Below are 27,194 nucleotides of genomic sequence, written 5' to 3'. Positions count from 1 at the left end.
CATTAATTCATTTAGAGTTGCAAATAATGATATTCCAATTCTATTCGTCCCTTCATTTATTAGCTGAGGTACTTCTATGAAAGGAAACTTCTCCTATTAGTTATTAGTAACTTTGAAGTACAGTTCATCTAGTAAAGCCGGATAAATGTTTGATTCTTGGCCGAGCACAGTGGCTCACACCTGTAATCCCAGCACTTTGGGAGGCCGAGGCGGGCGGATTGCCTGAGGTCAGGAGTTCGAGACCAGCCTGGCCAACATAGTGAATCCCCATCTCTATTAAAAATACAAATTTAGTCGGGTGTGATGATACACGCCTGTAGTCCCAGCTACTTGGGAGGCTGAGGCAGGAGAATCGCTTGAACCCGGGAGGTGGAGGTTGCAGTGAGCCAAGATCGTACCACTGCACTCCGCCTGGGTGAGACTACATCTCCAAAAAAAAAAAAAAAAAAAAGTTTCATTCTTTTGCTTTATCAGTTTTAAAAATAATGAGTTGGCTGGGCGCGGTGGCTCATGCCTGTAATCCCAGCGCTTTGGGAGGCCGAAGCGGGTGGATCACCTGAGGTCGGGAGTTCGAGACCAGCCCGACCAACATGGAGAAACCCTGTCTCTACTAAAAATACAAAATTAGCCAGGCCTGGTGGCGCAGCCTGTAGTCCCAGCTACTCGGGAGGCTGAGGCGGGAGAATCACTTGAACCCAGGAGGCAGAGATTGCGGTGAGCCGAGATTGTGCCACTGCACTCCAGCCTGGGCAACAAGAGCAAAACTCCGTCTCAAAAAGTAAAAAAGTAAAATAAATAAAAACAATGAGTTTCTGGTTCCCTAGCATCTTCCAAAAGTGACCAAAGAGGGTGGTTTGGTTTTCCTTTGTAGCGTCTTATGAAGTCATGGATTACTTTTTTTTTTCTTTTTATTAGAGATGGTCTTACTATGTTGCCCATGCTGGTCTCGAACTCCTGGGCTCAAGTGATCCTCCTGCTTCTGCCTCCCAAAGTGCTGAGATTACAGGTGTGAGCCACTGTGCCCCGCTGTATTACAATTTTTTAATATATTTTTCTTTTTCTTTTTTTTTTTTTTTGAGACGGAGTCTTGCTCTGTCGCCTGGGCTGGAGTGCAATGGCAGGATCTCAGCTCACTGCAAGCTCTGCCTCCCGGGTTGAGGCTACATTTTTCAATTCATTACACTTAGTATCTCTACTGAGGCACAGTTAACCACCTTTGGCCGTGGAGAATTTATTCAACTTGGCTCGTGAGTCTTTTTTATCATATCCACTGTAGTCTTTGGTGGCTTCCTTGCTTTCTGGTATCACAGGTTGTTCTAGGCTCATATTTTTTCCTCTCTCAGATCTGGAATCAACCATTTCTCCCAGGAGATCTGGTTTATTTTGCTGGGAAGTCGTATTTAAAGGTATTCATCTGGGCACTAGGGATGGTACCAGGTTAGTCATTGTTTTTAGAGGCTTTTTCAGCAGAGCTAGGAATTACTATTTTTAAGATAAAATATGTTGCAAGTTCTTGTTGATTCCTTTCCTTTCTTTTCCTTTCCTCCTCTCCCCTCCCCTTCCTTTCCCATCCCTCTCCTTCCCTCTTCCACTTACTCCCTCCCTCCCTTCCTTCCTTGCCACCACACCCAGCTAATTTTTTTTTTTTGGGTAAAGATGGAGTTTTGCCATGTTGCCCAAGCTGGTCTCAAACTCTTGGGCTCAAGTGATCCTCCTGCCTCGACCTCCCCAAGTGCTGGGATTGCAGGTGTGAGCCACTGTATCCAGCATATACTTGCTGATACTTTATTCAGCTTCACATCTGCGGGTTTTTACTTAATTTCATCAATTGTCCATCTGTATCTCCCATTCAAAAATCCTGTGACTGCGGTGGTGCACGCCTGTAATCCTAGCTACTCAGGAGGCTGAGGCAGGGGGATCACTTGAGCTCAGGTGTTTGAGGCCAGCCTGGGCAACACAGAAGACCCTATCTCTTAAAAAAAGAAAAAAAATCCCATGCCAAAAAATCCAGTCCTCAGCCAACATATTACTCATTAACTTTATCTCACAATATGCCCCAGGAGTCTCAAAAGTAACATTACCATCAACAAAGTGATTTCTGAAAATAGCTATTTTTTTACTTTTACATTTCTTTTTTGTCCTTGGAGACTCTCATGATGGATTTCAAAGTCATTTGGAACGTTTCCACTCTGAATTTTCTGCATGGAGTCAGGACAGAGGTTCGTTTGTTTCATCTTCTTCAGATTTTTAGGGAGTGCCTTTTTTGTTGTTAATTTTGTTTTGTAATAAAATATATTTCTAATTTCTCTACCTGTGAAATGAAAAAAAATCAAATCTCAAAAGAATGGTCAGAAGTCTAACTTCTTTCTTCTATCTCATTCACCCTAATCCTTTACTTCCTCATGGGTTACTATTTAAACAATTTTATAATTTATCATTCCTTTATTTGTATTTATATTTTTGAGCCAGGGTCTTGCTCTGTTGCCCAGGCTGGAGTGTTGTGGCACGATGTCGGCTCACTGCAGGCCCTGCCTCCTGGGTTCAAGCTATTATTCTCCTGCCTCAGTCTTCCGAGCAGCTGGGATTACAGGTGTATGCCTCCATGCCCGGCTCTTTTTTTTTTTTTTTTTTTTTTTTCGTATTTTTAGTAGAGATGGGGTTTCACCATGTTGGCCAGGCTGGTCTGGAACTACTGACCTCAAGTGATCTGCCTGCCTTGGCCTCTCAAAGTGCTGGGATTGCAGGCATGAACCACCGTGCCTGACCCATTTTTTCAAATTCAAAGAAATACACGTATGTATCTATAATCATTCCTTCTTAAATAGGTAGCATTCTGCAATAGTTTTCTTCCCCTTGCTATTTTTACTGTTTTTTTTTTTGAGACGGAGTCTTGCTCTGTCACCCAGGTTGGAGTCCAGTGGCGTGATCTCGGCTCACTGCAACCTCTGACTCCCTGGTTCAAGCAATTCTCCTGCCTCAGCCTCCCGAGTAGCTGGGATTATAGACACATGCCGCCATGCCCAACTAATTTTTATATTTTTAGTAGAGACAGGGTTTCACCATGTTGGCCAGGCTGGTCTTGATCTCCTGACCTTGTGATCTACCCGCCTCAGCCTTCCAAAGTGCTGGGATTACAGGCGTGAGCCATGGCACCCGGCTGCTATTTTTACTTTTTACTGTTTTTACATACTCCTGGGGGTGATTTCAGGACATTTTAAACAACGACCTGTCAGATTAAGATGAAAGAAATGGGCTGGGTGTGGTGATGTGCACCTGTAGTTGCAGCTACTTGGGGAGGCTGAAGTGAGAGAATCACCTGCGCACAGGAGTTCAAAGCCAGCCTGGGCAACATTGTAACTCCCTATCTCTTTTAAAAAACAGACGGCCACTGCACTGGGGTCTCCTCTGCCCTGTCCCCTTTCCCCTTGAGGTTTTTCTAGAAGCTGCTTTGCCAAAACAAAGAGGTTGTGGCTTCGTGCGCACCAGATTTCTCTGTAGAATGGCTCTTCTCTTCCTGCAAATACTAGAGAGAATTTAATGATTTCATTCAGCCTGTGGCTTTTTTTTTTTTTTTTTGCCTTAGCCATAATTAACGGAGACATAACATGCCACACTGATCTGTGTCAAGCTACACCACATGTGAAAGTTTCTTGGCTGATGGCATCATTGAGATCTAGAAATTAAAGTGAAGATTCAAATTTGTACCAGTCTGGGCGACATGGCAGAACCCCATCTCTACAAAAAATACAAAAATTAGCTAGGCATGGTGGCACACACCTATAGTCCCTGCTACTCAGAAGACTGAGGTGGGAGGATCACTTGAGCCTAGGAGGTTGAGGCTGCACTGAGCCGTAATTGCGCCGCTGCACTCCAGCCTGGGTGCCAGAGCATGACCCTGTCTCAAAAAAAAAAAAAGACAAGAAAAGAAATTTGTAGACCACCCTGCTACGTAGCATATTTTAAAATTTAAGAACTGGTTTTTTGTTTGTTTGTTTTTGCCTGATTGATGGCTTCTGTGATCTAATGTGTTTTTAACGCTTGCAGTTCCTCTCTTATTGATGATCATTCCTTGACTACTTGGAATTCAAAAGATATAAAACCTATGTTCTCTACAGACCTACGACTCCTCACCAGGCTTCTCTCACATTGTAATTCCAGCAGTGCATCTTCAAATCCAAAATCAGCTGTAAATTCACCTAGTTCTTTGCATTAAACTGGATTAGTCATTGTAAATGATTGGTTTTGGGGTAGACTTTAAAATGTTGAATTATTTATGTACGCCTTGCCTGCTAAACTAGATTATGACAGTTTGATTGTAGCACTCTTCATTTAAAATATTTGTGTTTTGCAATTATAAGGATATTAGCAAAATAAGATCATTTCAATTGGGGAAAAACTGACAGCTTCTATGTACTAGTGTTTGCGGCAAAATGTAAAAATTGCCTACGACCAGAGAGCTGTGGTGTTGAATTTAACTATTAATTTCTTAGAACTTGATCCTATATTTTACTGTGACCCTGCCCACGAGGAATTTTCATGATAAATAAGAGGGGACTGAACAACTGCTGTGAGCCATACTTCAGTTAATCTTTCATCATTTAAAAGCCTTGCTTGAGAACTCCTGGAGTATGAATTATCTGTCTTTTTTTTTTTATTTTTGAGACGGAGTCTCGCTCTGTCACCGAGGCGGGAGTGCAGTGGCGCGATCTCTGCTCGCTGCAAGCTCCGCCTCCTGGGTTCACGCCATTCTCCCACCTCAGCCTCCCGAGTAGCTGGGACTACAGGCGTGTGCCACCACGCCTGGCTAATTTTTTGTATTTTTAGTAGAGATGGGATTTCACCGTGTTGGCCAGGATGGTCTCAATCTCCTGACCTTGTGATCCACCCACCTCAGCCTCCCAAAGTGCTGGGATTACAGGTGTGAGCCACTGCACCTGGCCTGTCTGTCTCTTAATGTCTAGTTTCTATAGTAGAGCAAAGCCAAATTGAAGACAGTCCTGAGATGATGTGTGTGCACGTGTGTGCTAGAGCAGTTCATTAGAAATCTTCCGAATGCAGCTGGCGCAGTGGCTCAGGCCTGGAGTCCGAACACTTTGGGAGGCTGAGGCAGATAGAGAGCTTCAGCCTACGAGTTCCAGAACAGCCTGGGCAGTCAATATAGCAAGACCCTTCTCTATTTAAAAAATAAAAATAAAAGGAAAATTTTTAAAAAAGAAATCTTCAGGAATATCAAGTTTGTTGACTGACCATTGTATATGGGAAAGTTGGGTCAGGATGCAGGTGAAGGAGCCATATTTGAGAGAGGGAAGTTTTCATTTTAGTCCTGAGATAACTGGGTAATAAGTTGTCGATTTTGTGATTTCTGACTTCCTCAGAACTCTGAAAGTATCCCTGATAGAGTTCTTGTCAGGTTGGTAAAGATGTATTTTCTTCTTTTAATCTCTAGAAATGATGAAGCCCGTCCTTACTTTTGGAGAAAGAGTATCGCAGGTCAGCTTTAGCATAATGAGAAACAGCAATATCCTGACTTTACTGCTCAGAATTTGTGAGCAAAATGATCACTCCTTCTGTGAGAAGAGATGGGAAGTGCTGCCCTTTTAGCCATGCTTGTAGGTGACCTTTGCTGTGCAGGGCGGGCTGGCGGGGAGGGCCAGGTTGCAGTGAGCTCTCCATGGTCATGGCCTTTGATGTTGGGACGGGGAATGGGGAGTCTGATTCTCCACCCCCATCATCCTCCCACACACCGGCTTAATACGCTTCTTCCCCAGCTTAATACGCTTATTGTAAGCTCCTTACTGCAAAGCGTTAGGCTCTCAGTAGACTAGAAATTATGTTTCTCATGCAGGATGATTGAGTAATAACAATATGACTGTCTTAATGTCAATATGAATTTGTCTCATCTTGTCTGAAACATAATTGAAGAAGTTCAGGTTCAGACAGGTCTTAGAGTCCACTATTCATTTCTCAAGAGCAGGTTCTTCAAACACACACACACACACACACACACACACCCTTTGTTTTTTATCCTTCCTTAACAGTTTCCTGGTATAGAATAAACTGGATAGGTTGTTGTGTATGTGTGCAGTGTGAGGCCGCTGGTTAGTTCTTATTAGAAGGTGTCCCCCAGGAATCAGAACCTGTGGTGTCTGCGTGTGCGCGTGTGCGCTGTCAGTGTGGCCAGGTACGAGTGGAATGATCAGTAGCAGTCGTCAGATTGCTTTTAGCAGAAAAAGATCTTCTAACCTGACTTGGTGTTTTTTCTTTTTTATCCTTTTTGTTGTTGTTGTTTTTGAGACACAGTCTCCTTCTGTCACCCAGGCTGGAGTGCAGTGGCGCAATCTCATCTCACTGCAACCTGCACCTCCTGGGTTCAAGTGATTCTCCTGCCTCAGCCTCCCGAGTAGCTGGAATTACAGGCGCGGCCCACCACACCCGGCTAATTTTTGTATTTTTACTAGAGATGGGGTTTCACCATGTTGGCCAGGCTGGTCTCAAACTCCTGAGCTCAATCCATCCGGCCGCCTCGGCCTCCGAAAGTGCTGGGATTACAGGCATAAGCCACCACACCCAGCCTAAAGTTTTTACTTTAAAGAAAGAAATTTTCAGGCTGGACACGGTGGCTCACACTTGTAATCCCAGCACTTTGGGAGGCCGAGGTGGGTGGATCATGAGGTCAAGAGATCGAGACCATCCTGGCCAACATGGTGAAACCCCGTCTCTACTAAAAATACAAAAATTGGCTGGGCTTGGTGGCGCAGTCCCAGGTACTCGGGAGGCTGAGGCAGGAGAATCGCTTGAAACTGGAGGTGGAGCTTGCAGTGAGCCGAGATGGCGCCATTGCACTCCAGTGACAGAGTGAGATTCCATCTCAAAAATAAATAAATGAATAAATTAATTTTCAATACAGTGGTGGCATTGGTTTTGTTTTTTTTTTTTCTAAAACGGAGTTTCACTCTTGTTGCCCAGGCCCAGACTGGAGTGCAGTGGCACAATCTCGGCTCACTGCAACCTTTGGCTCCTGGGTTCAAGCAATTCTTCTGCCTCAGCCTCCCGAGTAGCTGGGATTATAGGTGCGTGCCCCCATGCCCAGCTAATTTTTGTATTTTTGGTAGACACGGGGTTTCACCATGTAGGCCAGGATGGTCTTGAACTCCTGACCTCAAGTGATCTGCCTGCTTCGGCCTCCCAGAGTGCTAGGATTACAAGCATGAGCCACCACGCCCGGCAGGTGCCATTGGTTTTTAAAGTGGAACTTGAGTCCCTCTAGTGGGTAGGGTATAATTCACCTTCCCAGCTTGAGATAGAATGGAAGATGCCAGTCGTGATTTTCTTGGAACCAGCTTTGAAATCCAGTCTTCTCATCAGCGCCGGTGTCACCCTCCCCAGCTAAAAGGCAGTACTTAGCTCGCCGCTGGCTTGGTCCCGACATCAGCCACGATTCAGGAGTCCTCCTCCTCTGCCCACGTGATCTTAGTGGCCCTGATCCTTCCTCGCATGTCATCTCACGGCTGTGGTTCACCGGCTGCTTTATCTCAAGCCTCAGCCAATATAAACTCAAACTACAAGTTGATGATGTTTCTGCCCTGCAGTTCTTTCCAGCCAAGAACACAGTGCCCCCAGGGTCCTCGAGTTGTCATGAAATAAATAATTGTGCCGGTCTGCTTTGGGTACCACAGGTACACGAAGGACGTTTAGCAGTTGGAGGAGTTACATCTGATAGCCAGAACAAAGGCAGTGTGGTGAGGCTGGAAAGAACGTGGGTTTGGCGTTCAGTCCTAACTGCAGTTACTGTGTGACCTTGAGCTGTGTGACATAGCCTTTCTGTATCTTCGTTTTCCTGGAGATGCCTAAACTATCTTGTGGGGTTCTTATTTTTTTAATTAAAAAAATTTTTTTTTCTTAAGAGACAGGGTCTCACCCCGTTTCCTGGGCTAGATTGCGGTGGCGCAATCAGAGCTCCCTGCAGCCTGGAAGTCTTGGGCTCAAATGATCCTCCCTCCTCTGCTTTCGGAGTAGCCGGGACCACAGGCATACACCATTGTGGCTGACTAGTTTTAAACATTTTTTTAGAGATGGAGGTCTTACTATGTTGCTGGGGCTGATCTCAAACTCCTGGGCTCAAGTGATGCTCCTGCCATGGCCCCCCAAAGTGCTGGGATTATAGGCGTGAATGACTGCACCTTGCAGGGTTGTTTTAAGTGCTGGAAATAACACACACAAAACCCTTTGTGTTTTCAGTGCTCTATGATTGGTAGCAGAAGTTGTGGAAATTTTCTCTGAGTTCATTACAATGCATGAGGTTTAATTATTCGGATAACTTTCTCCTCTTTTCTATGCTTCCTTTTTCTTGCAGTCACCACCAAGTAAGCGAAGAAAATTAGAGAAACCGAGGAAACCCATTACATTCGTGGTGCTGGCGTCCGTGATGAAGGAATTATCCCTCAAAGCATCACCTCTGCGCTCGGAGACGGCGGAAGGCATAGTCGTTGTCACGACATGGATTGAAAAAATTCTCACTGATTTGAAGGTACCTGCTTAACCATATTGACGAAGTACTCATAATGATCCTTCTCTTTTTTCTTTTTTCTTTTTTTTTTATTGAGAGTTTGGAGAGAGGGGAAACGTGATTTCCCACAAAATTCTGTTTTTCCTCCAAACAGGTCCAGCATAAACGAGTTCCCTGTGGAAAAGAGGAAGTCAGCCTTTTCCTAACGGCCATAGAAAACTCCTGGATTCATTTAAGGAGAAAGAAAAGAGAGCGTGTGAGACAGCTGAGAGAAGTTCCCCGAGCTCCTGAGGACGTCATTCAGGCCTTGGAAGAGAAAAAGGCCACCCCCAAAGAGTCTGGCAATAGCCAAGAACTGGCCAGGGGCCCCCAGGAGAGGACCCCCTGTGGGCCTGCTCTGCGGGAAGGCGAGGCTGCCGCTGTGGAGGGCCCGTGCCCGAGCCAGGAGTCCCTGTCCCGGGAGGAAAACCCGGAACCCACGGAGGATGAAAGGAGTGAGGAAAAGGGAGGGGTGGAGGTTTTGGAAAGTTGTCAAGGCTCTAGCAACGGAGCCCAGGACCAAGAGGCTTCTGAGCAGTTCGGCAGCCCAGTGGCTGAAAGGGGGAAACGTCTCCCAGGAGTGGCCGGACAGTACCTGTTTAAGTGTTTGATAAACGTTAAGAAGGAGGTGGACGATGCCTTAGTGGAGATGCACTGGGTTGAGGGCCAGAACAGGGATCTGATGAACCAGCTTTGCACCTACATACGTAACCAAATTTTCAGGCTTGTTGCAGTTAACTAGAAACCTCCTGCACAGTTGGAAACGTGTTGATAGTAACTTGCTTTGGAGTGGCCTGTGGGGTGGCAAGAGGAATCCTACCAGCGGCCCATTAGTAGCACGATGTGGAATTATCTTCGAAAACAAAAACCTATGAATCTGTCCCCCACCTTCCCCTGCCTCCTTCCCACTTTTTGAGTTACAGGGAGTCGTAGTGTGGTCATTTACAAGGAGGAATTGTGGTCATCAGTAACAACAGAAAGCCCTCAGTAAACTCCCGAGGGATTGCAAGCTGGCTCAAGCTGGCCCCTCAGCTCTGGACTGCTTCTGCAAGGTCAGAAGGGTTGTTTGTGGAGTCTGGGCTGGGCAGCACTGCCTAGAATATCATGCTGTCTCTGTCACCCAAGGGTGTTTCTTGAGGAGGGGTGGCTCTCTCTGCCTCCAGCTGGAGGCCCTGGTACCCTGTTCTAGGTCACTCTTCAAGATGGGGCCTACCTTGCGTCAATCCCACAAAGGGAGCCGTATGGTGGGTGGTGGGGAATCTGGGAGAGAAACCTTAGTAATGCTGGGAAGGAGCAGCAGAGTCTGGGGACCACCCGGTAAATGGCACATTCCTGACACCTGGCTGTTTTGGTGTTGCTTATTTCAGAAGCAGAATTAGGTAAGCAAAACTCCCCGGTGTGACTGAGGCACACAGAAGGCACCCATACCCCCACCTCCAGCCTGTTGACAGTACCATTTTGTAGCAGTTTTACTACTGTATGATTTTTGTTTGGACATCTGAAGTAGAGCTTGTTTTGTTTTTAAATAAGAATATTCACAAATTAAAAACCAGCGGTCCTATTTGAATCCTGGGGTTAGCTGAGTGAGCGGCTGATGATAGAAATGAGAAATAGAACAAAATAGTATGTGCCGTAGGTAGCTTAAGAAAGTCTCAGATATTTTGTTGCTGATCAAATACTGTTTTTTTGTGGCTTCACTTGTAATCCCCCCTGTACTTACCTACTCACATTGGAGAGTTCTGAGGCCGGAGTAACCGTGTCCTTAAAACACGTTTCTAATTGGAATGCCAGGGTTCAGTAGCCGTCCCCCCGGAAAGGGGTGACCTTTTGCTGTGCTTGATGTTGCATCAGCAGCCTAGGGTTCTGTTTAGACTAAAATCTTTGCCAGAGCTCCTTGCCATCTGCTAAGAAGACTGGGGCTGAGTAGTTAAGCCAGCCTTCTGAGAGGTGGCTGTTGGTCAGGACGGGAAGCTGGTGACCTTGGCATGTCTTGGCAGCAGCTAGATCAGGCCCTCGGCAGAGACACAGGAAGCGGAACTGCTGTGCCTTAACTTGGCTGTGGAGCTGGAGCTGGAGAAGGCAGCATACTGACCAGTGGCTTTTTGATTGATTGTTTGTTATGAGATGGAGTTTCACTCTTGTTGTCTAGGCTGGAGTGCCGTGGTGCGATCTCAGCTCACTGCAACCCCCGCCTCCCGGGTTCAAGCGATTCTCCTGCCTCAGCCTCCCAAGTAGCTGGGATTACAGGCGCGTGCCACCACACCTGGCTAATTTTGTGTTGTTGGTAGAGATGGGATTTCACCATGTTGGCCAGGCTAATCTCGAACTCATGATCTCGGGTGATCCGTCCACCTTGGCCTCCCAAAGTGCTGGGATTACAGCCGTGAGCCACTACTCCCAACCTCTGACCAGTGTTCTTAACCTGGTCCGTGGACCTCCAGAGAGTCCATATACCTCCTAGAGTTACTTCTAAAAGCTCTGTGAGCATGTGTGTGTGTGTGTGTGTTTTTTTTTTCCTGGAGAGAGGGTTCCCAGAACCCTCAGACACAGACAAAGGGGTCAATAACCCACTAAGGATTAAGAATCATTATTCTAGTCCAAGCATTCATGTGTCAGGCTGCAAAAAACAATACCCAGGGTCACACAGAGCCAAGACTCAGTTCAGGACCGTGGATTCCCCTGGTCTAGAAATTTTCTGCTGTGCCAGCCCACACCACCCCACTGTCCTTACCTCGAGTGAATATCACATTTGAGTCATTTGCTGGACCCAAACCTAAAATTGGTATAATTTTAGGATAATTGTTTAAGTGGCAACTATTCATTCAGTAAGTAGTAAGTACTTATTGTTTGCTTGTTTCATTATGAAAGAGTGGCACATGCTCATTAAAGATTTGGAAAAATGAAAGTCAAAACAACAAAATCACCCCGAGTCCCAACCTTCTGTAACATAACCACTCTTGGCATTGGCGCGTTCCTTTCTAGTCTCTCTGTAGACGGGGTGTGTGAGTGTGTGGGTTTAACTTTGGTTGTCCTCATGCTGCGTATTCAGTTTTGTATTCTGGTCCTTTGTTCATTTAACATCTTACAAGTATTTGTCCATGTTGTAACAGTAGTGTATTGGCTTACACTCCTTGCCTGTTGAAAATGTCTTTCAGGCACAGCACCGGCCTTTAAGCCTGTGTCGCAGGGATTTCCAGAGATGCTCTGTGTATTGAAGCACAGAAGGTGTTTCTGTGTCTCAGTGTGTTTCTGTCCCTAGGTTTAAGGCTTCATGTCATGGAGGAGATTTTATAGATGTCAAGCTAATGACCTTAGAGTTTTAAAAAATCCGTGACCGTGGCCAGGCGCAGTGGCTCACGCCTGTAATCCCAGCACTGTGAGGCTGAGATGGGCGCATCGCATGAGGTCGGGAGTTTGAGACCAGCCTGGCCAACATGGCGAAACCCCGTCTCTACTCAAAATACAAAAATTAGCTGGGCATGATAGCACGTGCCTGTAATCCCAGCTACTCGGGAGGCTGAGGCAGGAGACTCGCTTGAACCTGGGAGGTGGAGGTTGCAGTGAGCTGAGAATGCCACTGCACTACAGCCTGGGCGACAAAGTGGGACTATCTCAAAAAAAAAAAAAAAAAAAAGGAACCCGTGAGCCGGCCAGCTTTCAGTCTGGAGCCGAGTGCCTTCTGTGCATTTGGATGTTTCCATTTCCTTCCCTGAGAAGATTTTCTTAGGCTACCTAGTGAGAGAACATTGAAAATATTTTTAAAGGACATCTAAGCATTGTTTTGGTCATGCATATGCTTTATAATTGTGTGTTGTTTCATAGCATATACCTCTGGTACAGGTGGGCAAGTTTTGCTTTGAAGAAATGGGTTATTGACTCATCTGTCATCATCTTGAGTGTTACTCTCCCGGTGTCCGGAGGCCACATTCATGTTGTTGGGTTGGTATGAAATTAAATCTTTGTGGTGTGACCCTAAATTCTCTTCTGGTCCCTAGAATTGGCTTCTGGTCTCCTGATAACTGAAGTGGAGACAGAAGTTGAGCCTGTTTTCCAGGCAAACTAAAGCTGCTTTTGTTCTTCGGAATCTGCTTTGCCTCCGTCAGCCTGGTTCCTTCCCCACACATGCTGGCCGCACTGTCCCCACTCCAGACCTCTGCTGCGTGTCCTGGGCAGGGCCGCGGCTCGGCAGTACCCTTTCAACTCATCCCAAGCTTCGTGTGTAGATTACTTTAGTATATATTTTTTATAAAACATAAAGCCTTTCCTCTCGATGGAAATCAAAGCTTACCATGTGAGCACTCGAACTTCTAAGTTCTGACAGGAATAACAAAACTGCAAGGAGTGGAAAAGATGGAAAAGCCTGTGGGAAATCCGAGGCCTTTTGAAAGAAGGGAGCTGATGACTTCACGACCAGCTCCTGGAGCCCCTCCTTTCTGCTGAAGCCGCGGCATTTCCCTCCGTGGCCACACGAGGGCACCCTTGGCCCTTTTATCAAAGCGCCTTCACTTCCCCGTGGGAATGGAGACAAGTCTGTCCACGGTGTTTTCTTGAAATACCCAGTTGCTACCCAGATTTGTATTTTTATGTAAACAAATACATTTTCACAGAAATAAAATTTGAAAAATAAAAGTAGAAAGAGAAACACTAGCCATGGTCTCTTTACCTGGTATAATCCCTTTCGACCTTTTAATGTTTTTTTAATGGTCCCAGCTGACTGTTTTTTCTATTGTTTCCAGCTGTCCTTCTACTCTAGAATATATCCAGGTTGGGCCAGTCCTTTGGATCCAGTTTTTCTTGATATCTAGTTAAGATACTGGAGGGGAAATGCTGAGTGATCTTCAAACAGTAACTTTCCAAAAGCCAAGAGTAATACCAAGATCTCCAAGAAAGCAGCTGGGTTCAGAAGGCCGGGCACGGTGGCTCACGCCTGTCATCCCAGCACTTTGGGAGGCAGAGGCGGGCGGATCACAAGGTCAGGAGTTCAAGACCAGCCTGACCAACATGGCGAAACCCTGTTTCTACTAAAAATACAAAAATGAGCTGGGCGTGGTGGTGTATGCCTGTAATCCCAGCCACTCAGGAGGCTGAGGTAGGAGAATCGCTTGAACCCGGGAGGCAGAGGTTGCAGTGAGCCAAGATCGTGCCACTGCACTCCAGCCCGGGCAAGAGTAAGACTCAGTCTCAAAAAAAAAAAAAAAAGCAGCTGGGTTCAGTGTTCTGTTGTTGACCCTTGTTTGGGGTTCCTCTGGTTGGCTGGCTACCATGCATGTCGTGTGTTGCTTATATCAGAAGGTGAGGGTTCTGTGTGGTGTAGATGCTGTCGGTTAGCCGGCCTTGCTTCTCACAAGGGGCGTTTCTGGGGAGAACGCTGGGGTCTGTGTGGGCTCAAGGAGGATCCCGTCTCCCCTTATGTTTCTGGTACAGGATCAGATGTGGCCGCCCAGCAGTTGTGCACATGGGAGGAGAAGGGGCCAGGTGGGAAAAGTAAGTCAAGAGCCCTCTGGAAGAAGGAGCATTTCAAAGGTGCAGCAGGTTTATGGCGATAGAGGGGGTCCCCTCAGGAAAGGGTCACGGCCTTTTTAGGGAAGTTGGTGCACAGGAGACTTGGTTTGCTGAACGGGCACTAACCTCGGTAAAACCCAGAAGAGGCTGAATAGAATGAATTGGCTCCTGCCTCCTGCGGGCAGCACTGATGTGTTGAACCTCTCTAGTAATCCCGAGTACACGGCTCTCGGTGTGAGTGCCAGCGCAGTATCAGAGGCCCGGACGGTGCCTGCCCCACTGATGACAGGCATCACATGTGCCCCGGCGTTCCTGCTCTGTTCTGTGACATTCACATGCTCTGCTGTGGCTCAGCCAAATGACTAAAACAGCGGTTGGTGTTTTAAATTGCTGGTTGGAGCAGCTAATGCTGCCTGGTGGAGGCTGTGCTTTGTACTCCAGGGACTGTGTTGTGACTACGGAACGCCCTTGCCCCTCGAGGTGCCCTTTGAGATGTAGCCTGTCTGCTGGTCTCAATCCAAGCAGAAGCGTGGGTTTCCTTAGGGAAGAGGAAGATTGTGGGTGCTTCCCTCACAGGGGAACTGAAAGGAGAAGGGGTAGAGGAAAAGTACAGTCGGACTTGGCAGAACTGGCTTGCAAACGGTGCTCTGAGAGGGCCAGGCAGGTGTAAACCCAAGACTCTTTTCCACTCACCCTAGGGGAGCAAGAGGCAGGAAAGAGCACAGACTTCGACGTTCAGACCTGGGTTCCCGTCCAGTTCCATTCCTTGCACAGGGTAAGTCCGTTTACTAAGCCTTGTCTTCCTCGTGCCACAGATGAGGAATTGCCGCTTCACAATTAGAGCAGTGCTTAAGTGCAAGAAGGACTGAGATCTCAGCAGAGGGTGGAAACACTTGCTCCTCTTCCGATTCTTTGAATTGTCCATTTCCATTCAGAAAACCTTCTACCAGTAGACTCAGATGAAAAGGCCGAGACCTCACGTGTATGTCTGTAGGTGTAAAGTACCACCGTTGACAAAGAGCAAAACCCATACTTAGATGGAGGGAGGACCGGGGGCCAATATTGATGGTCCACCTTCCACACACACTGTCTCATTTAGTAACCCTGTCAGCCTGTGTGATGTTCCTAGGTGGTGGCTGAAGGAAAGGGAAGCTCAGAGAGTGTCAGTGACTTGCTGTAAGGTTATCCACGGAGCTCAGTCATAGAAATGGGATTCGAACTCAAGTCCAAGAAGCCAAGACTGGGATCTTGTGCCGGAACTCAAAAGTCTATGGCAAGTGCCGCACTTCATGTGGAAATGTACTTCCAGGCTCGTCCGACCCACCTCTAGGGAGGGGGCTGCAGTGATACAACACGGGGAAGGAAAAAAGCATCTTTCACCCTCACAGTTTAGCACTTCAAGGTAATATTATTTTCCAGCCTATGATGAACGAGTGACATGTAGTCAGTGGAATTACTTAGAATTCTTCATTTGTGCTACCAAATCTTCATGCAACTTTGTATTTGGCAGTAGTGCAGATAATTAAGTAGTTAGTGAAAGCGCAAAATAAAATATCTAGTGAAAGTACATGTTGGGGCCAGACGCAGTGGCTCACGCCTGTAATCCCAGCACTTTGGGAGGCCGAGGCGGGTGGATCACCTGAGGTCAGGAGTTTGAGACCAGCCTGGCCAACATGGTGAAACCCGTCTCTACTAAAAATACAAAAATTAGCCGGGCGTGGTGGCACACACCTGTAATCCCAGCTACTTGGGAGGCTGAGTCAGGAGAATCGCTTGAACCCGGGTGGCGGAGGTTGCAGTGAGCCGAGATCGCGCCACTGTGCTCCAGCCTGGGGGACAGAATGAGAAAAAAAAATTATGCTACCAAATCTTCACAGAACTTTGTATTTGGCAGTAGTGCAGGTAATTATGTAGTTAGTGAAAGCGCAAAATAAAATGTCTAGTTAAAGTACATGTTGGACCAGAATCAATAGGAAATAACTGATTATTAGGTAAATTATTCTTTGGCAATACATAATTGTATAATGAAAGAGAGGTTTAATTATTTTTTTTAAATAAGGCAGCTCCAGATATTTCACTTACAGAACAACACAAAACTGATGTGCTTTTTGAGCTTCCTGGAGAAGGTAGCAATTGCCAGAAAAACAGCCAGGCCTCCTCCCCAGGCAGGGTGTGTGAACTAGTGTCATCTGGGAAGAGGAAAGGCTGCCTGCCATCTGGTGGACCCATTCAGGGAATGTGGCCCCAGAATCTAAAAACCAGAGCCAGGAAGTTCCCAGCTGGGGCACTTGGCTGGCTCGAGGAGCCAGTCAGGCCCCAGGGAAATGGCAGCTTGTGCTGCTGCTGTCCAGAGAGAGAATGAGAATGTGGCCCAGAGGGCACTGCTGAGCAGGCCCCCTCCTGGGACACTGGTGAGCAGGGGCCTGTGCCCAGAGACTGGCCATTTGGAAACTGTGTCTCCTGCTGGGAAAAGGGGAGTCCCTGTCTGGTCTGACACAGGATCCTTACTTCACACATATTTGTCCCAGATTCCTGCCTTCAAGGCCAAATGTGGGCTTCTTTGTTTTGAGACAGAATTTCACTCTTGTTGCCCAGGCTGGAGTGCAAAGGCGTGATCTCAGCTCACTGCAACCTCTGCCGGGGTTCAAGCGATTCTCCTGCCTCAGTCTCCCCAAGTAGCTGGGACTACAGGCACCTGCCACAATGCCCAGCTAATTTTTTGTATTTTTAGTAGAAGACGGGGTTTCACCATGTTGCCCAGGCTGGTCTTGAACTCCCAACCTCAGGTTATCCACCTGCCTTGGCCTCCCAGAGTGCTGGGATTCCAGGCGTGAGCCACCGCACACGGCTGCCCAAATGTGGGTTTATTTGGGGGCTTTATGGAGCAAACTCTGGCCGTATTCAGTGAGAGCTCTGGACTAGCAAAGATGAGGACTTCTTCATTCTCAAAGGAAACATCTCAGCCAGGTGCGGCGGCTCAGCCTGGAATCCCAGCACTTCTGGAGGCCGAGGAGGGCGGATCACCTGAGGTCAGGAGTTCGAGACCAGCCTGGCCAACATGGCAAAACCCCGTCTCTACTAAAAATACAAAAATTAGCTGGGTGTGGTGGCGCATGCCTGTAATCCCAGCTACTTGGAAGGCCGAGGCAGGAGAATCACTTGAACCCGGGAGGTGGAGGTTGCAGTGAGCCAAGATAGCACCACTGCACTCCAGCCTAGGTGACACAGCGAGACTCTGTCTCAAAATAATAATAATAAATTTAAAAATAAAAATATAGTGGAGTGGCTTGTGTTCAGCTCCCCCTGGTTATTGCTGTGCTGAAATAGGTGCCCAGTGTTGCTGGATCTTCTGATGTTTTGAGGGAAGCCAGAAATCCAGATTTATGAGAAATTTGCTTAATTGTGAACCCTGACAATTAATTATTTTATTAAAAATGTAAACCAGCTGGGCATGGTGGCGCAAGCCTATAATCCTAGCACCTTTGGGAGGCTGAGGTTGGTGGACTGCTTGAGGCCAGGAGTTCGAGACCAGCCTGGGCTTGGCAAAACCCCATCTCTATGAAAAATAGAAAACATTAGCTGGGTGTGATGGTGCGCACCTGTAGTTCCAGCTACTTGGGGGAGCTGAGGCGGGAGGATTGCTTGAGCCCAGAGAGGTCAAGGCTAGAGTGAGCCGAGATCGTACTGCTACATTCCAACCCAGGTAACAAAGTAAGACCTTGTCTCAAATTAAAAAAAGAAAAAAACAATTTGCGGTAAACCGTTTGTCAGTGACCACTTCTGCCACCAGGAGTAGAACTGCCTGTGTCTTCCTGCCTCCACGACCCTCTCACTGGAGCTACTGGTCGGCTTGCTGCCTGTTTCCCTGTTTTAGGGTCCTTCCCACCTCTTAAGGGAGGAGTCCGAAGGAGTCTACCCATGGGCCTGCTTGTTCTTTCTCCCACTGCTGGCTGACCTCATCCACGCCAGTTTCTTCAACCACTCCTCATACATTCATTGTGCCCAGATCCAGACCCATCCTGAACTTGCAGTGTCCTCATTCCTCACCCCCCGGCCCATGGCCGTGTGAAACTCCTCTGATTGTCTGCACCTGCTTCTCCTGTTGCCTTGCTCACCATCCACCCAGCTCTCCAGAGGACAAATCTCTGTTCTTCCCCCTCCTTTCCCACCAGGTGTAAAGTCTTCCACTAAATCCCACCAATTCCACCTTAGAAACCTCGCCCCAGTCCAGCCCAATAGAGCTCTGTAATGGCCTCAGCGAGTTCCGGGGAGCTTCAGAGTAAAGAAGTAGAAAGAGTAGATTTAGGTATTTTGGGCAGAGAACAAGATGAAATCTGCTTTGTTTGGGGAGTGAACTGGAAGCTTTCCAAAGAAAGAGCAGGATGGGAAATAGATCCCACAGGCAGGGGAGTTGGTTGAGATCAAGAGATGCGAGATCCCAAAAAATGGGAGGCCCTTTCTGATACAGGACAGGCCAGCATTTTCCCCCTTTGATAATTTCAAGGTTTTGTTGTTGTTGTTGTGTTGTTTTGAGACGGGGTCTCACTCTGTCGCCAGGCTGGAGTGCAGTGGCACTATTTCGGCTCACCGCAACCTCTGTCTTCCAGGTTCAAGCGATTCTCCTGCCTCAGCCTCCCAAGTAGCTAGGACTACAGGCGCACACCACCACACCCAGCTAATTTTTGAATTTTTGGTAGAGTCGGGGTTTTACCATGTTGGGCAGGATGGTCTCGATCTCCTGACCTCGTGATCCGCCCACCTCGGCCTCCCAAAGTGTTGGGATTACAGGCGTGAGCCACTGCGCCCAGCCAGGTTTTTTTAATTCTTAGTCCGACAATTTTATTTTATTTTATTTTTATTTTATTTATTTATTTATTTATTTTTGAGACGAGTCTCGCTCTGTCGCACAGGCTGGAGTGCAGTGGCGCGATCTTGGCTCACTGCAAGCTCCGCCTCGCAGGTTCACGCCATTCTCCTGCCTCAGCCTCCCGAGTAGCTGGGACTACAGGCGCCCGCCACCACACCCGACTAATTTTTTGTATTTTTAGTAGAGACAGGGTTTCACCGTGTTAGCCAGGATGGTCTCGATCTCCTGACCTCATGATCCACCCTCCTCGGCCTCCCAAAGTGCTGGGATTACAGGCGTGAGCTACCGCGCCCGGCAATTTTATTTTTAAAAAGCAGGACAGGCCGGATGCAGTGGCTCATGCCTGTAATCCCAGCACCTTGGGAGGCTGAGGCGGGCGGATCGCCTGAGGTTGGGAGTTTGAGACCAGCCTGACCAACATGGAGAAACCCCATCTCTACTAAAAATACAATATTAGCCGGGCATGGTGCGTCATGCCTGTAATCTCAGCCAACTTGGGAGGCTGAGGCAGGAGACTTGCCTGAACCAAGAGGCAGAGGCTACGGTGAGCCGAGATCACGCCATTGCACTCCAGCCTGGGCAACAAGAGTGAAACTCCGTCTCAAAAAAAAAAAAAAGCAGTACATTTTCATTATAAAAAATTTAGAAATGCTGGGCACTGTGGCTCACACCTTTAATCTTAGCACTTTGGGAGGCTGAGGTGGATGGATTGCTTGACCTCAGGAGTTCAAGACCAGCCTGGGTAACATGGGGAAACACCATCTCTACAAAAAATACAAAAATTAGTCGGGTGTGGTGGTGCACGCCTGTAGTCCCAGATACTCAGGAGGCTGAGGTAGGAGGATCACTTGAGCCAGGGAGGTCAAGGCTGCAGTGAGCTGTGAGCACACCACTGCACTCCAGCCTGGGCGACAGAGTGAGACCTTGTCTGAGAAAAATTTTAGAAAATATTGAATAACACTAGAATTCTACTATTCAAATCAAATTATTTTACATTTTGTTGTCTATTTTATATGCATATTTTTTACATAGAAATTATGGATCATATGGTATCTTAGTGTTTTATAATCTTTTTCATTTAGTAATATAACTTTTTTCTTATTATAAAGTTAACATGTTTCAGAAAACTTGTACAAATAAAAATTAGTGGTAACCACACTGCCCAGCGACAAGCCCTGCTAATAGTAGCAACCCTGTTTTCCTCACATGCTGTCAGTATTGTGAGCATTGCTTCAGCTAGCCGTTACTAGTCGGAAATTTGGATTTTCTGGTTTTCACTTTCCTTTTTCTTTTCTTTTTCTTTTTTTTTTTTTTGAGACAGAGTCTCGCTCTGTTGCCCGGGCTGGAGTGCAGTGGCGCGATCTCGGCTCACTGCAAGCTCCGCCTCCCGGGTTCACGCCATTCTCCTGCCTCAGCCTCCCGAGTAGCTGGGACTACAGGCGCCCGTCACCACGCCCGACTAATTTTTTGTATTTTGTTTAGTAGAGACGGGGTTTCACCGTGTTAGCCAGGATGATCTCGATCTCCTGACCTCGTGATCCACCCGCCTCGGCCTCCCAAAGTGCTGGGATTACAGGTGTGAGCCACTTCACTTGGCCCCATTGTGATTTTTTTTTTCCTGAGATGGAGTCTCGCTCTGTCGCCCAGGGTGGAGAGCAGTGGTGTGATCTCGGCTCACTGCAACCTCCGCCTCCTGGGTTCAAGTGATTCTCCTGCCTTAGCCTCCTGAGTAGCTGGGACTACAGGCACTCGCCACGCCTGGCTAATTTTTGTATTTTTAGTAGAGACGGAGTTTCACCGTGTTAGCCAGGATGGTCTCGATCTCCTGACCTCGTGATCCGCCCACCTCGGCCTCCCAAAGTGCTGGGATTACAAGCGTGAGCCTGGCCTTTTTTTTTTTTTTTTTTTTTTTTTTTTTGAGGCAGAGTCTCGCTCTTTCTCCCCATACCCCCCAGCCCCGCCCCAGGCTGGAGTGCAGTGGCACAATCTTGGCTCACTGCAACCTCCGCCTCCCGGGTTCAAGCAATTCTTGTGCCTCTGCCTCCAGAGTAGCTGGGATTACACGCATGTACCACCACACCCGGGTACTTTTTTGTATTTTTAGTAGACACGGGGGTTTCACCATGTTGCCCAGGCTGGTCTCGAACTCCCAACCTCACGTGATCCGCCTGCCTCGGCCTCCCAGAGTGCTAGGATTACAGGCATGAGCCACTGTGCCCGGCCCCTTTTTCTTTTCTTTAGTGATGATTTTGTTTTATTTTTATAGCTTTTAGAGGTAATCAAATCTATCACACTGTGCTTTTATATTTTCTTTGTTTGCCTTTATGGGTAGAAACTCCTTCACCACCCTAGAGCTGAAAAATGTTTTCCTATATTTTATTATGGCTATTTTGGTTTTATTTTTTACATTTAGCATTTGAATTTACGTTGCTGTATGGTGTGAAGTTTAAGGACCTGTCTTTTACCAGTGGTTCAGCATTATTTCAGAGTAACTCATCAGAGAGGGGGCTGGGAAGCTCTAGCACTCCCCACTGAGGTGTCCCTGATGGCACAGGGACTGGAGCAGGCTGGGCAGCAGTGGTGTGTCCTTTCCCAGTGGGCCCTGGGGCCTTGGGGAGAGATCTCATAGTGCACCTGGAGCTGAGCCCTGGCTCTGTGGTATCTGCTCTGGGCTGTGCAGCCAGTGACCGGCCACTGCTCTCGGCCTTGCCTCCAGAGACAGCCTCATTCCTGGCATAGGCCGCTGATCTCTTGGGCTTTCAAGACTTGATGCTACAGCCTTGCATTTGGGTGTGAACTGGGGCTGCTGGGATATAGACCTTAGTCCTTTGTGTGAGGCTCTGATCCCATTGCAGCCCGTCGGTCCTGGGAGGTGCCTTCCCTATCACCATGTCCCCACCCCTGCGTGATCCAGCGGACTCTTGACTCCCGTGGCAAGACTCCACCCGGCTTTACTCATAACTTCTGCCCAGTCCCACTCCCTTGACCTGAATTAGTTTTGCTGTCATAAAGCCACCTCTTTTTTCCTTTAAAGGAATCCCTGACATCGTCATCCGTCTCCTGTGCCTTTCCGCTGGGTCAGCCTCCTCCCACCAAGCTACTGACCCACTGTCATCCGCAGCTGCCACTCTAGCTGCAGAGCTCGACTGGGCTCTGGTTTCTCAGAAGAGCTCAGAGGACCTGGCTCCTCCCTCTTTGCTTCTGAACTGCATTTCTTTCCTCATTACTCAGTGTCCGCACCCACGGTGGCTGCCTGGATAAAAATCTGCCCCTTTCTCCCGTCACCTTTCATGCCAGACAAAAGCCCCAGTGAGTAATGGTGACCTACCCAGGTCCAGCTAGCAGCTCTCCATTCCTGAGTGGCCTGGGGCAGAACAGGGTCCTGCGAGCTCCTGGATCCCAAGTCTGATTCCCTTTCCCTGTCTTCCCGCTTATCTACTAAGCTTGTTTATTGGGTAGCACTAAGCAAAGTGAATGATTATTCCTGTCTTTAACGAGGAGGGGTGGAGTTCCCTCTCCATCTTCACCCACTTCTGGGAGGCTTTCAGGGACTCAACACCCCACACTGATAGCACTTCCCCAGGCCTGGCCCAGCCAGCCAAAGAGGAGGACCAGGCCACTTCTCAACCCAGCTGATGCTTGGCAGCTTTGTGACCTTGGATACACCTTCTCTTGGGAGGTCAGACCCCGTGATCCCAGCTCTTCCAGCTATGACATCATGTGAGGCTGCAATTTTTTTTTTTTTTTTGAGACAGTATCTTGCTATGTTGCCCAGGCTGGCCTTGAAATCCTGGGCTCAGGCGATTCTCCTGTCTCAGCCTCCCACGTAGCTGGAACTTAGGGCGTGAGCCACCGCGCCCAGCTTCTGGAAAGGACATGAATGGGGAGGTGGAACTTGATTGGGCCTGTTCTGTGAGTTCAGGAGAGGTCCTCTGACAGCTCACTTGGGGTGGGGAAAGGAGGTAAAGAGTCCTGTGGAAACTTTGGGCTCTGGGGACCCCATTTCACTGATGATTGAATGGGTCCACCTCTGTCAAAGGAATTCAGAGTCCCGCTCATCATTCAGACTGGGGGAATCAGGCTCAGTTGACTGGCCCAGCCTTAAATCCACTGAATTTCTTTTTATCTCTACATAGAAAAACGGGATTACAGTTGCTTCTCACTGTCCAATGGGGATTGGTTCCTGGAGCCCCCCCGAATACCCGTCCATGGATGATGCTCAAATCCCTTACATGTAACCTATGCACATCCTCACGTATCCTTTAACTCATCTCTGCGCTACTCAAATACCTCATACCATGTAAATGCTGTGTAAATAGTTCTTGTGCTGTGTTGGTTTTTAAATTTGTATTATTTTTTCTTGTATATTTTTCATTATTTTTTTCCTGAATATTTTTGATCCACGGTTAGTTGCCTCCATGGGTGCGGACCCACAGACACGGAGGCTGCACCTTCTCAAATGAGCATGGCGGCGCCCTCTGGGTCCTCGTGTCGTCCTGTCTCTGGTGCTGCGTCCAGCAGGGCGGCGAACAGCAGAACTAATCTTTTGCAAGTGATCACAGTGGAGTGGAGTTCCGCTCTGTTTCCTTTTGCCCCGCTCTGGCTTACCAGAGGTCCCCTGGCCTCGGCCACAGCATACCTAGCCTAGTGCTTGGCACCTCAGGCACACAATAAATATTTATGAAATGGATCTTGTCTGGTATGTCTTGAGTGTACTAGTCTTCTGTTTTTTCCTCTTCATCCTGCAGCCAGCTTCCGCCCATGGGTCTTGTTTTAATGATGGTATGTGAAAAGCTCCTTAGCTGCTTGCAAAAGATGAGACATCAGGCTTGAAGGGTTGGGACACCTTCTGGGATTTCCTGTGAACATCTGTACTTTTGGCTTCACGCCCTTTCCCCCATCTCATGACTCAGGCTTTGTAGGAGTCAGGGCACTGATTGTCATAGCTCTTGGAGTTGATACTTTGTTAGGTGAGTGGTGGGGGATGGAAGACAGTTCCACTAAGGGGATGTCTCTGGCTCAGCATATTAAAAAAGTGGGGAATTGGTGCTTCTTATTGTGGTTGGTGAAAAAAAGAATAAAAGATTAAAAAATTGGAGGACATAATGGAATCTGAACTGGGAGGTGGGGTGCACAAGACTCGGGGAGGAAGACTGAAAACGGAAACCCTCTCGTGAGAAACTCACAGTGATGGACAGCCCAGCTTTTCTCCTGCTCAAAGGTACTAAGCACCCAGAAGCCATGAAGAAACTTAAGGAACAGCCGGGCGCGGTGGCTCACGCCTGTCATCCCAGCACTTTGGGAGGCCAAGACAGGCAGATCACTTGAGGTCAGGAGTTTGAGACCAGCCTGGCCAACATGGTGAAACCCCGTCTCTACTAAAAATACAAAAATCAGCCGGGCGTGGTGGTGCATGCTTGTAATCCCAGCTACTCCGGAGGCTGAGGCAGGAGAATCAACTTGAACCCGGGAGGCAGAAGTTGCAGTGAGCCGAGATCACACCACTGCACTCCAGCCTGGGCGACAGAGGGAGACTCCATCTCAAAAAAGAAAAAAAGAAAAAGAAACTTAAGGAACACCTTTTTAGAGATTGCTGGCCTTTGGATAATTCCCCAAACCTGCTAACCTTTCTGCTGAAACCAAAAGGACTTATTTCTCTTTCTCTTGAGTGAGTACATTTGCCAGCTTCTATCCTGGCTCCACCCCCTTGGAACAGGAAGCTGGGGCTAAAATATTAAACAGCCCTCCTATTCATTCCCCTCTTCTTTCATGCCCTCACATCGCCATTTATAGGTATCTCCCACCCCCACTGTCCATTCCCCAACTGGGGAAAGCTTGGTTGATGAGGTATTGTTTTTGGCCATTTTCAGGCTCCTGTAGGCAACAATAGGCCCAAAAACAGCCTCCCCCGCCCTTTTTTTTTTTTTTTTTTAGACGGAGTCTCTCTCTGTGGCCCAGGCTGGAGTGCAGTGGTGTCATCTCAGCTCACTGCAACCTCCACCTCCCGGGTTCAAGTGACTCTCCTGCCTTAACCACCCCCAGTAGCTGGGATTACAGGCGCCTGCCACCACGCCCAGCTAATTTTTTTTTCTTCCTTTTTTTTTTTTTTTTTTTTAAAGTAGAGACAGGGTTTCACCACACCACGTTGGCCAGGATTGTCTCGAACTCCTGACCTCAAGTGATCCACGCGCCTCGGCCTCCCAAAGTGCTGGGATTACAGGCGTGAGCCACCGCTCCTGGCCTGCAGCCTCCCTTCTAAACCCTTGTTTTTGTCTAACATCCCCTGGCTGCTGTCCCCACATGACCCAAATAAACAGATGATCATGTGAAGCCAGTAAGGCTGTTTGTTTTAAATAGCAAACATCTCCACTAAGCTCTGGAGCAGATGGAGTATTGGGGGCAATGGAGAGGCTGGCATTCAAATCTGTGTTCACTCTACTCTTACCTTCTGCTTCCTCACCCCTGAAGCGAACAGTGTCTTAAGAATACTGCCTTTCAGAGAGGTGCCTACTTACTGGTATAGAGTTGGCCAGTGACAAAGAAGAGTGTAAAAAATTAAACCTCAGCCTTCAGCAGAAACTCCAGGGCTGTATGAGTGCATGGCCACCTGAGGAGAGCAGGAAGGGACAGCTGGATGGAGCACTGTGCACCACGGTGCTGACCCCACACAAAATAAGAACTTGCCCAAAAGCATTAACTCAGGTCACTAGCATGTACAGATGCAGCTCCACCTAGGACGGGTTTCACCAGCCATAATCCCATCCCAAATTGAGCGCACGCTAGATTATCACTTTTACAACCATTGCAAACTTGGAAAGTCCTGTGTCAAACCATCACAAGTCAGGGACTGTCTGTATACTGTTTAGAGTCCCTGTTCCACTGCCGCCTATATATTATATTGCCTTTGAATTTTCCATTTTCTCTAGTTGTGCAGAATGGGCCAGGCCCAACCATACTGGTGGCAAGTGGCAGACACCTTAAAGGAAGCAATGTTGGAGCCAGCACAGATCTGGCCCTGCCAGCAAAGGGGCACTCATCCCATGGAGAAGAACTGGGCTGTTCCGTTCTAATCCGCCTTTGCTCCAGCTTCATCATAAGCAAAATCAGTGGTACCTACCTGGACATTTGTGTGTGTGGCGACTTATGCATGCTCAGCTCTAGATGCTGGGGCATTAAATGTGAAAAGATCAGAGGCCTCTGTAGACTAGTGCTGGCAAACAGCCCCCTTCCTCTGGTTCACGAAGTTCTTGATTTCCAGGATCTGTGCAGATTTTTCCCCCCTAGGATGCATGACGATGCCCTCAAAGGAAAGGAGTAAAGCCAGCAAACATTTTGCCTGCTTTCTATGTTTCTAGCTGTCTTCCAACCAGTCCCTAAAATAGGAACGCTCCGAGGGTGCCATGTGATGGAATGGATTGGCAGGGCGGCCTGCCTCTCAGCCTCATGAAGGTTTGCTTTCTGGTTCTGTGTGATGTTGAAGCCGCGGCTGAGTTCTAAACCCACTGGCACTGACTGCCCCCCCACTTCTTGGACCGGTTAGCAAAGAATGCAGCCTGGGGCCAGAACTGAGGGGTACTCCCCCTGCACTGGCACAGCACAATCGACATGCTCCGGGACGCTCCAAAGAAGCTTTCAGCCGCCTGGGGTCTATCGCTGCCGCTGTACCAGTGGGGTTCGTGTGGCTTCCACCGAGGAAGCAGAACAGCGGAGTTGGGTCTCAGGTGAAGATTTTTGTTGCCCCAATCACAGTGTGTTAAGTGGTCAGGGTTGCTATTCCTCCCTGGCATTTTTCTAATTGGGTGCCCTCCTCCAGAACTGGCTTCAGAGTCGTCCCTGGGGTCAGGGAAGAGTGCCCCCGCTTCGGGAGAGAGGAGCAGGTGGAATACGGAACGACCTTAGGCGAGTCCTTGGCCGTCACGGCCTCAGTTTCCTTATGTGTGAAGTGAGAGGATTTAAGGGCAGCCGGCCTCAAAGAGCTAACTCTCCGATTGCACCCGAGCTCCCCTAAACACTCGAGCCCGGAAGACGCGGGCAGGCGGGCGGGCGACGGGGGTCCCTCCCTCTGGGGAGCGCGGTTCCAGCCGGCCGCAGCGGACCCCGCCCCCGCGCCCCGCCCACCGCCGGTCGCCAGGCGCGGGGAGGGCCGGGCTTCCGCCCTCCACGTTGTTGTTCCCGATTTGGGCCACGCCCCCCGGTCTGGGCTGCGGGCGCTTCGTGTTCCCCGCCCTGGCCCCGGCCCCAGAGGAAAGGGTGGCCCATGGGGTGGCACAGTCCGTATCT

At 48.4% G+C, this 27,194-nt stretch overlaps 1 protein-coding gene across 2 annotated transcripts in view; it reads left to right on the top strand.

The window, feature by feature from the left end:
* METTL16 (methyltransferase 16, RNA N6-adenosine) overlaps nucleotides 1–13,192 on the top strand; it is a 94,635-nt gene extending 81,443 nt beyond the window's left edge. For both annotated transcript variants that reach the window (XM_003816864.7, XM_034941261.3), the window contains 2 exons: nucleotides 8,354–8,527; nucleotides 8,661–13,192. In XM_003816864.7, coding sequence (XP_003816912.1) covers nucleotides 8,354–8,527; nucleotides 8,661–9,287 — 801 coding nt within the window. In that variant the 3' untranslated portion in view covers nucleotides 9,288–13,192. The remainder of the gene's footprint in view (nucleotides 1–8,353; nucleotides 8,528–8,660) is intronic.
* Nucleotides 13,193–27,194: the final 14,002 nt, after the last annotated feature.

Source organism: Pan paniscus, chromosome 19 (assembly GCF_029289425.2).
Source record: "Pan paniscus chromosome 19, NHGRI_mPanPan1-v2.0_pri, whole genome shotgun sequence".
Lineage (NCBI taxonomy): Eukaryota > Metazoa > Chordata > Mammalia > Primates > Hominidae > Pan > Pan paniscus.
The sequence above is the reverse complement of the archived record's forward strand: the minus strand, read 5'-3'. Positions and strand labels throughout refer to the sequence as shown.